The sequence below is a fragment of the Gigantopelta aegis genome, chromosome 14 (genome assembly GCF_016097555.1).
Source record: "Gigantopelta aegis isolate Gae_Host chromosome 14, Gae_host_genome, whole genome shotgun sequence".
Lineage (NCBI taxonomy): Eukaryota > Metazoa > Mollusca > Gastropoda > Neomphalida > Peltospiridae > Gigantopelta > Gigantopelta aegis.
Genome location: NC_054712.1, coordinates 28,923,522 through 28,934,815, shown reverse-complemented (window position 1 = coordinate 28,934,815; position 11,294 = coordinate 28,923,522). Strand labels below are relative to the sequence as shown.

The 11,294-nt window shown below is 39.5% G+C and overlaps 1 protein-coding gene across 1 annotated transcript; it reads left to right on the top strand.

Annotated features, from left to right (window-relative positions):
• The first annotated feature begins 765 nt into the window (after positions 1–765).
• Positions 766–10,995, top strand: LOC121388317. Its single transcript, XM_041519608.1, has 3 exons — positions 766–1,047; positions 5,451–6,416; positions 9,296–10,995. Exons 1-3 carry the CDS (start codon positions 930–932, stop codon positions 9,331–9,333), a joined length of 1,122 nt encoding a protein of 373 aa, XP_041375542.1. The 5' UTR covers positions 766–929; the 3' UTR covers positions 9,334–10,995.
• The last annotated feature ends 299 nt before the right edge of the window (positions 10,996–11,294 follow it).

The following is an 11,294-nucleotide window of genomic DNA, read 5'->3' as shown; positions in this document are numbered from 1 at the left end:
CAGTAATTTAAGGTATTTCCCCCCAAAATAATAAAAATGGCGGCCATTTTGAAATCCAAAATGGTGGCTGAAGATGCACGTAAAAAAAATGGCACCTAACTTTTTTGAATTCAGCATATCCTAATTAACAAAAGTAGTCCAAAAAATCAATTTTGGCATGAAAAACTAGCTAGTCCCAAATATCTGACATTTCATACTGTATTAAATTGGGACTGACAGTCTTTACCAAGCTGTGCTTCCATCTCCACCATATATCATCCTCGTTTATTTTGTCATTTAACCATTGGGATGCCTTTGAGTCAAACGACTTTCTCTATGTGCCCTTTTCCTGCCCCCACCCCCACCCCCCGCTTTCAAAAAACAAAACAAAAAATAATAATAATAAAAATAATAAAATAAATAATAATAATAAAATTATATATTTCCTGTATCAACCCAGAACAGAAATAAGATGTTTTGTGACTACATTCTAAAACTGTAACACACTGTAATCTAACATGTGCCTCTGAATCACTTCTGAAATAATCCCTCTTTTGGTCGGAAGTCTTCGGCTGTGTTCGTTGGCGCACGTTACTTTCGCTGAACGACACATTTTCGGACGTTGAACTTCATTTCTTAAATAAATTGGCATTGGAATTTACTCGACCTTTCATTTATAAATGTTATAGGAAGTGCAGCTCGCGTTCGTCATATATTTCGGCAGGTCGATTTTGGTCCTAGTGCGAGTTCCGAGCATTTCCGAGTTATACCGAAGATTTGTTTTCATAGATGGAAACAAAACAAACGATAAACCCGGAAGCTGTGAAATAGGTTTGTAACAGCATTTATACGTACGTGTATGGCTCTCTGTATGTTGTCATGTGCGGTAAAGCCTAACAGAAGTAAGCCTGTAATTCCGTACACCTAGACGTATTCTCTAACAGCTCGTCATGGCAGAAAAAGACGGCAAAGAAATACCAACTGAAAGCCAAACCGGAACCTCCCAGCCACCGATTGCTAAACATGATTCTTCAGTACTCGATATGGCTTTTGTTATGGACTGTACAGGTAAGTACTACCTGCCTTCAGTAGAGATGCGATTTTCATTATTTGTTAATGATTTTGACGTTCAGAGTAGGTAAATTAAACTTTAATCCAAGACGACCGAAAAGTGGGGCTGGGGGGTGGTTGGGGGGGGATGCGGTGAACTCGTATGGAAACTAACTCGTATGAACGGAAAACTCGTATGGAAAAAATAACGATGAACTCGTATGGGGATGTATGGATATGCAGATATACTAACTTTGATATTTCTTTTAAATGTGTATTTTGACACTTGTTTTGTTAGCCCGAGTACTCTGACTGTAAGAGAGCTAGACGGACATTTGGACATAAACACGCTCTCATTACAGTCAGAGACCAACCTATGTCTTTTTTTGGCAATTCCTGACTACCAAACGGTAGGCAACGAGTCCCGCTCTAATACCAAATGTCCGAATGTCCAAATGTCCGTCTAGCTCTCTTACAGTCAGAGTACTCGGGCTATTGTTTTGTATACATGCTTCTTATTTATGTCCCCATCAGTCAACTATTTGCGTGTCAACCGCAGTTTGTGCGTCAACGGCAGTCACCTATAATTAAAACACGCATGTCATTAGACTTATTTCCTGCAACAGAAACCGTAAACAATGCATGCATGTTTTGCGTTTCTCACCAGCCCGAACTTAAAAAAACACTAGCCAATGCCATGGACGTTGGGCTAGCGGATTTGTAGAACTCTGCATAAAAACTACAAACAAGTTGCTATACAGTTATGGATATATCAGTTTGTTCACTGCATTTTCCCACATACGAGTTTGTCTTCCATACGAGTTCACTTGTGGATTTCCATACGACTTCACTGCATTTTCCCCCATACGAGTAAGTTTTCCATACGAGTTCACCGCAAGCCACATATTCACTCATTCTCATTTAAGAAACTTTATTTCATAATTTTACTAGCACTACTTGGTCCATGAAATTATGATTTAAACATTAAATATGCTCTAGCCTTATCCTCGTACATAAAGGATTACTGGGGGTAGTAGCCCGAGTAGGCCTACCGAGGTGGGGGAAAGTACTCAAACTTAAATAAGCAGGGCTACCCCAACAGGCTTCTTAAATGAGAATGAGTGAATATGTAACGACTAACATTTATTGGAGGTCGAATAGATGTCAAAATGTAGAAAAACCCACCAAACCCCAGAGTGTAGATGTTTACTGTGGTAATATAAATCGTAAATGTTATGCACAGACCTTTATGCTTTATTACTTTTGAGGGACGGGATGTATGGTAGCCCAGTAGTAAATCACTCGCTTGATGCGCAGTCGGTTTGGGATTAATCGCCGTCAGTTGGACTTTTGGGCTATTTCTCATTCCAGCCGGTGCACCATACTGGTATATCAAGGGTTGTGGTATGTGCTATCACGTCTGTAGGATGGTGCATATAAAATATCCCCTGCTGCTAATGCAAAAATGTAGCTATATATGTCAGAATTACCAAATGTTTGATATCCAATAGCCGATGATTAATAAATCAATGTGCTCTAGTGGTGTCGTGAAACAAAACAAACTTTTATTACTTTTGAGATCATTTATAACATTCAAGAAGTGATTCAGAGCCTTACTAAAAACTAATCTACGTTATATTAAATAGCTGGAAGAATTTATCTAAAAGTAGGGTGTGGGATCTGACAAGAATTTATCTAAAAGTAGGGTGTGGGATCTGACAAGGATTTATCTAAAAGTAGGGTGTGGGATCTGACAAGGATTTATCTAAAAGTAGGGTGTGGGATCTGACAAGAATTTATCTAAAAATAGGGTGTGGGATCTGGCATTGTCGGTAGAGTGCTTACTTAATGTACTTAACAACCCATTCTCTGATTCTGGGGTTTCCCCATCCCAACCAGTACACAGTGACTGGTATATCAAAGGCTGTGGTATGTGCTGTCATGTCTGTGAAGGTGCACATAAAATATCCCTTGCTATTAATGGGGAAAATGTATTTCGTTTCCTGTAAAGACTATCTGATAGAATGAGTTACCATGGTTATATATTTATAACACAACTATTAACTAAGTTGTAATTTTTCTGCATTTAAACAATCTCACACATAATATTTACATAAATAATTGTTTTGTTTTGTTTTAATGACACCACCAGAACACATTGAATAATTAATCATTGGCTATTGGATGTCAAACATTTGGTAATTCTAACATGTAGTCATCAGAGGAAACCCGCTATATTTTTCCTAATGCAGCAAGGGATCTTTTACAGGGGCGTAGCCAGAAAAATGTTAGCATTACGCACGCTACTTTATTGGGGAAACTTAATTACTGAAAAAGAGAAAAGTAGGGTGTGAGATCTGACAAGGATTTATCTAAAAGTAGGGTGAGAAACCTGACTCTTGTTGTATCTTATTAAATCATAAGAACAAAAGAAAGTATATTTTATAAGACAGTTACAGACAGCCTCGACCTATTCCCAGATTTTTTTGCATTACGCACGTCCATACTGTGCGTAATTGTTGCTACATCTTTGCTTTTATATGTACAGGAAAACACATACCATGGGCTTTGACCAGTTGTGGTGCACTAGTTGGAATGAGAAAAAACCCACAATCAGTTGAATGGATCAACCAAGGTGGTTTGATCCTGCAACGAAAGCACCTCACGCGAGTACTTAACCGACTGAGCTAAATTCTGTGTGTTGGTTCATTATATACTGTTACAGATTAAGTTTGACTTTCATGGTGATTAACTCATTTTTGCAGAGTTATGGCCCTTGAACTTAGGAGATACGAAAATTAGTTTTGTGGACTTTTTCGCAATGCCTCAAGACATTGCGCTAAAATTCTGTGTATTGTTTTATTATGTGCTGTTACAGCTTAAGTTTGGTCTCACTACACAGATGTCATCTGCCATAACATATGTCACAATTAGGAACTATAGTGGACCGTGATGAATGAACTCTCGCCCGAAAGTGAACTGTGTAGTGAGACCTTAAAGTCTATTAACAGATTTTGTCAAACTTGGTTTGATAATTTTGGTCATTTACACCATGAAAAGCCATACTAGACCAGTGTAACTTATGAACTCTAAACAATACATTAAAAGATAAATGCGCCATATCATCCAATAAAACTTCATATCACATTGTTACTCCTTGGTCATCCACACAATAAGATGGCCATCAAACAAACAGCCACTACATGGTAATGTATGACCTTTTTGGTAGTTCTGATGTAAGGAACATACAAAGAATCTAATTATCTAGTTAGTTCATTAAGAATATTAGTTTTCATCAATGGTTGCTATGGGCAACAACCATTCCATATAGTGAAGTGTTTAAATTCTGGGGGTTTTCTACATATTTCAGCATGAAATTCCACACATTATTAATGGTGGGCTACATTAAAAAAAAATCATTATGCACAAAATCATATAACTTTGGGTGAATTTGGATATTGACCTTGTGACTTTGAATTTTTACCTTTTACAATGAGAAGTTCAATGTTAGACATTCAGATCAATTTATATATTACATTTAAGAACACTAGCATGTCAGTTATTGGACACCCACCCCCTCCCCTAAAAAACCCCAATACATAAAATTGACGTTTGCAATATTTACCCAAAGAGGGCCCCCATAAGCTTGGCTAAAAACCAAATCGATGAAATTACCTTTTATAAGAATGCTACACTAGTACATTCTCATTTTGGCTTGCTAAACTTATATTTTTGGAGATAAACAGTATTGAAACCCATGTTAATTGCTCTACTTCAAATGAAGATTGCCAATAGCACAGGTTCTTGTTGGCACTAACAACATGCACCATTGCGAACATACATTAAATAAGCATTTAGTTTCACTCCAAAATTGAGAACATTTGCGTCTAGCTGTAGTACCAGTCCAAACAGGTGTTCATTAACCGATTCACTCCGGCTGTGTCTTGCGCTATACACCCATATCCCAAAAGGTCAGTGCACAATATTACAAAATAACATGGGCAAAATACAGCCAGAAGGCTTACCATTAAACATACATATTATTTTAATTCTTCGCCACTCCTAAAGTTAATAATTATTTGAACCATAACATGTGCAATTAGGAACTATAGTGGAACATGATGAATGAACTGTCACCCGGAAGTGAACTGTGTAGTGAGACCTTTGACTTTCATGACGAGTAACTTATTTTTGCAGAGTTATGACCCTTGAACTTAGGAGATAGGAAAATGTGTTGGCCCCGGTAGGGGATATGTATTGATTTAGCAGTACACCCAGAATGCAAATTGATATTTTAAAACAATAAATAAAAATAAAATTTGCTTGTAAAGGAAATTATTTGATTTCAATTTTTATGGACATGTAGTTGAAGGTGTACTGTTTGTACTGTTTTTCTTTAATTTTGATTTTATTATTTCCAGGAAGCATGTCTTCATATATACACACTGCACGAGAAAACATTCACAAAATCGTGGAGACCATTGTAGCTACGGAGAAGATTGATGTTTGTTTGGCATTGGTCGAGTATCGTGATCATCCTCCCCAGGAGGATACCTTTGTCACCAGGCCTCACGACTTCACTGGCAAAGTGGGAGAAATGAAGAACTGGCTGCACGAGTGCTCTGCTTCCGGTGGCGGAGATGCACCAGAGGCAGTAGCAGACGGTCTTCATGACCTACTTAAACTCAACTGGCGACCCACGGCCACGAAGATTGCAATCCTAATATCGGATGCTCCACCGCATGGACTAAAAGCATCAGGTGACGGGTTTCCTAATGGCTGCCCTGCAGGTCTTGATCCTCTTCAGATAGTTCGCCAGCTTGCACAGAAAGGGATCACACTGTACGTGGTAGGGTGCGAGCCGTCTCTGGTGCCATACAAAGAGTTCTTCATGGGACTGGCTTACGCCACTGGCGGCCAGTACGTGCCGCTCGCTGGAGCTCGGGCGCTCACTCAGATCATAATCGGCGGAGCTCAGGAGGAGCTGTCGCTTGAGCAGTGGATGGAGGAAGTTAATCGCGAGGTCTTGGCGGAAGCTGGACAAGACGAGCATTACGACGAAGACATCCTGGCGTCTAAGGTTTACGAAAAAATGGCCAGCAAAGGTTACAAAGCAAAGAAACTCACCAGAAATGCTGTTGGAGTGTCCAACGTCACTGAAAGGGCGAAAGCCTATTCGAAGATGAATGCAATGTCCGAGGCATCGTCTGCACTACCACCTGCACCACCTCCGCCACCCAGTTTAGGTGCAAAGGGAATGGAATGTTCTTCAAGCGTTGCCGATGATGACGTGTATGAAGCTATCGATGAGGCTCTTGATTTTGGGCAGGTCCAGAGGATGGTGAAGAAATCTCTTGCAAGGAATGCCGATTATCTCCCGCCTCCAGGTATTTCTCTCTCTCTCTCACTCACTCACTCACTCATTCACTCACTCACTTAAACATTTGTAGTCAAGTCAGTGCAGTGAAGTATTTTCATATGATATTGAAGGGTATGTGGCGAAATTATATTTGTATAAGGCTCATTGTTATACATGTAGTTGCAAATGCAATATTTTTAGACTTTTCAGAAAGATATCAACACAGTTTATGTCTGGTATTTGAATTGATTGAATACTCTTACTGACGAAGGAAGAACGTGTTATGTTTGACATGCATGCAGCTGAAAAAAAGTTAGTTAAAGTTTGTTTTGTTTAACTACACCACTAGAGCATGTGGATGTCAAACATTTGATAATTCTGACATATAGTCTTAGAGGTTTCCATTAGTAGCAAGGTGTAGCTGAAAAACTTGACCAATAAAACTCGAAGGTGTGCATTTGTGTAAAATACGTATCAAATCCGCTAATTTGCATACCCTCGGTGCAGCTCGAGCATGGGAGACAGTCTGTCTATATATATATATATATATATATATATATAAACTGCATGTGTAAACTATAATAGTTACAGTATGAAGTACCGCACTGTGGCAGATATATATGTGTGTGTGTGTGTGTAAGATTTTTTTTTTACTAAATTTGTTTTAATAATAATAAAAAATTAGTGTGACGTTTTTCTTTTAATCTACCAGTAATCGATTTTTTTAACGTTTTTGTTGCTTGTTGTTACTGGGCGTCGATGTCTTATAAATACAAACTTTGTGCATAAAAAGAAATACGGACCATCCAGTAGTGTAACAGAGTATATTAGCACGGGGGTTAACGAGATAAATTTGAAACAACAGAACCATCACACAGTTCATTGGTGCACGTGTTTATAAAATAACGTCAGTTTCCGGAATTACCATTCAGACTCTAACCTCACTGCGTGGGCGGGACGTAGTCTAGTGGTACAGCGATCGCTCGATACGTGGTCGGTGTGGGATCGATCTCCGTCGATGGGCCTATTGGGCTATTGCTCGTTCCAGTCAGTGCACCACGACTGGTATATCAAAGGCTGTGGTATGTGCTAACCTGTCTTTGAGATGGTACATATAAAAGATCCCTTGCTGCTCATCGAAAAGAGTAGCCCATGAAGTGGCGACAGCTGGTTTCCTCTCTCAATATCTGTGTGGTCCTTAACCGTATGTCTGACGTCATATAACCGTAAATAAAATGTGTTGAGTGCGTCGTTAAATAAAACATTTCCTTCCTTTCAACTTCGCTACGATGCAGACCGTTATCGCATTGCTCGAGATTAATCTCTCCCCCCCCCCCCCCCCCCCCCCACACCATTGATACCTGGGCTGGTGCTTATAACACTTTTAGAGTCTAGACTTGATACTCTAACAGAGGCAGTAATGTCATGACAGCGCCATATGGGTACTAATGTTGGCGGCCCAACCACCAGCGGCGGTTCCTTCTGCGACCCCAGCCCCTAGGAATGCTGACCCAACACCGCCAGGAGTGGCACAGGGGGACCAAAACTGGTGGCTAAACCACCAGCGGTGGTCCCTCCTACGAGGAAGGAACCCGCACGGACAGTTCAACTGCCAGTGGAGGATCCAACACCCGCGCCGCCCCCACCTAGGACTACATCTCCAAGGAAGGCAACGAGGAAGGAACGGGTTGAACATGATATTAGCGTGGACAACGCTACCAGTCCGAACTCTGTTGCGGTGGACTCTTCGGCCCCCGCCCACCAGGGCGGTGCTGCTGTTGGTGCTCAACCAGACAAGCGGCGCAAGCTGTCCGAGAATACCGGTTCGAAGTGGAGTATACCAGGCTACTCGTAGGCGACACTTCAGACACCAGCAATCTCATCGCAGGATATCACAGAGAGGCGTTCAAGCCAATACCACACAGCTTCGGCAACGGCGACTTTGGGATACATCTTACCAGGGTGGATACCGGGAAAACAGGCTTAGTCTTGGCATCTTGTAACTCGTCTACGCCGAAATAGAAATGAGGCATCATTGCGAGCATTGCAGCTTGAAATACCCATCACTACCCCAATCTTTTTCCCGAGTTTCACATGCATTCGCCAAAATCTGACTATTTTACACCGATTTCCTGCAATTGTCGCACAACGTGCGTTTAAATTTGTTTTAGGGTGCATTTGGGCATGCTGTCCGATTCCAGGAACATTAACAAACATGGTCCTTTCAGCAATAATGTACAAAAAGACCCTATATTTTGTAAAATCAAACACTTTTCTTCTTTAACTATCACCTATGCGTTTCTTTTTTGACAGAGTATAGTAGAATTACGTGTCCATGTACGAAGCTGCAGTGCTGACTGGTCTTTCCATCGCAAACGATGTGGCAAGCTTTGGCATTATTTGTGATCCCCAAATAATGACTTGGTTATTGTTAAGCAATTAAAGTTATATGCAGTTCTGGTGCATGTTTGTCCTGGGCACATTGTCACATCGCCAGAAATGCTGTCCTATATAGGCCAACTATTAGCTTTAAGTAGGCCTACAGAATTGTGGGGTTTTTTTTGGTTGTTGTTTGTTTGTTTGCTGTTGTTTTTGTTTGTTTTTGTTGGGGTTTTTTTTTTTGGGGGGGGGGGGGGGGGTTGTTGATTTTAACAGATTCATTTTCTGTTTATTAAAATGTCGGTGAAAAGAGGGTTTTTTCCCACGGCCTTAACAGGTTAAACATTTATACTATTCTTCCCTATTGTATGAGGGGAATAAGAGTCAATTTTCATGTCAACGTAGGAGCGATATGCTATATGAAGATAATTTATGGATATATTATTAAATATACTTGTTTTTTCTACTGAGTTTGTTTATGTTTTATGAAATCCTTTCTGTATTCTGCTACTCTTTGTGTAATTTCAGTTAGAGGCCCAAAACATGTGGAGCCAGATCACAAGTAGGGCCAATCAACTGGAATTCAAAAGGAACAGACTTGATAGAGAAACCAGCAGACACACAGACGGACTGATGGATAGACAGACCGTTCTTCGCCAACGTCTGTCACTGTGCATATAACGTTACTAGATATTAGAATGATAGAGAAAACGTTACAATCCACTGACATCTAAATATGTGGTATAAACCACGGGAGCAGAGCGAATATTATACTTTTATACTGTTTTACACTACAGGTGTCGATCAACCATTTCACGCGTTGTTACATGATCCACTAAATGTTTAATCATGCTTGTCGTGGCAACACCTTCCAGTTTCCCTGGGGAAAGTGCTGAAAAAATAGAATATGTATATATCATAGTCCATAGGTCAGGATACCAATCAAAACCCAAGTTTTTCCTTTATCTTATCGTTAGTTTCTTAACCTGATTGCTGGACATCCATACCTGGTAGATTTTGTTAGAAATTTGGTCTTAAAGAAATGCACTATAAAATAATATTTTAGCCTTTATATATAAATTTGCTAACTCTTTTGTGAATCCAGATATTTGGAAACTTCAGGTTTGGAAACGGCATGTAATATGCTAACAGAAACTGAAAATCTATTGGTACCACCATTTGGTACAAATCGAAAACCATTTAGATTGGACTAGATTGAATGGTACATTTTCTTCTATCACAATTATTGAATATTGTACTTTGTGGTATTTGTTATTATTTGAACACTGGAAATGACCCAATTGTTTTTTTGAACAAACAACACATTGTTTGTGACAGGCATTTATCTATTTCATCTATCATACCACATACTGCTGTACCATACCATGTTGTACGTTTACTTATCATACACATACCCATAATAATGTTCATATCCATACCAAATGGCAATACCCATACCTAGACTACCCCAGTATAGGCCTACAGAGAAAATTACACATACATGTATATATTATTTGTTTTTATTTCATATTTTATATTGGGTTCATCGGAAATAATTTTGTTCTAGCAGGAGGAAAAACACTGTATTGATATAAACAGCCGTTTCGTAGGGCAGGGGACACCTCTCACCCATCCCCCCTACACACACACACACACACACACACACACACACACACTTGAAGACGAACAATGTTTTTGTTTGTCTTACAAATAAAGATAGGAGTCTGGCTTGACCCCCCTTCCCCCACACACTAGTTTAAGAGATGTGCATCTTTTTGTGTTGTTTGAGCTAGGCTACTGCAGATATTACGACGACTTCTTCGTTCAGCAAAGCGATCTTAGCGCTAAGATCACCTTAAGTGCCTAATGTAGTTTGCTTTTACAAGTGATCGTAACGCTAAAATCGCTATATGGAAAATTGTCCAAATGTAAGTAATGTGTAAAATAATGGCAAAACTTAAATAGCCGAATATATTTTACATTGCCTGATAATTTGGGTTCGGCGAATTTAAGATTACCTGAAGGCATTTAGTACCAGTCACACCGTGTTGACGAAGCACGCCTTTCATGGGATCAAATTATAATATCACATACACAAGACTTTCTTTGATGAACTTTTGTTATCTATATTGTATTCATTCTTATTACTTTATGTAAAACTGTTTACATAACCATTTTTCAAATAAAGTTCTTATTATGTTATGTAAAACTGTTTACATAACATTTTTCAAATGAAGTTCTTATTATGTTAAAAAAATATGTTCTTAAACGTGTGATGTTTTTGTGTATATACAACCTATCAACATAAAGCATATATTTGGTGTGTGTGTATGTGTGTGTGTGTGTGTGTGCGCGCACGCGTGCGTGTGTGTGTCACACTGTATTCTTTCAGCACTCTCCTGGACGATTAGACCAGTACATTCTCAGCACTGGGTGACTGGCATTAAGGCAACACATCACTATTTGTCGTGCCGTTAGGTTAGGTCAGGTCAGATAGTTTAACATGCACATTCAGAACAAACTGTTG

Coding starts and splice junctions, on each gene's coding strand:
- LOC121388317 (XM_041519608.1), top strand. CDS start 930: ATGGCAGAAAAAGACGGCAAAGAAATACCAACTGAAAGCCAAACCGGA. Junction 1,048..5,450: donor TTTTGTTATGGACTGTACAG/GTAAGTACTACC, acceptor TATTATTTCCAG/GAAGCATGTCTTCATATATA. Junction 6,417..9,295: donor CGATTATCTCCCGCCTCCAG/GTATTTCTCTCT, acceptor GTGTAATTTCAG/TTAGAGGCCCAAAACATGTG.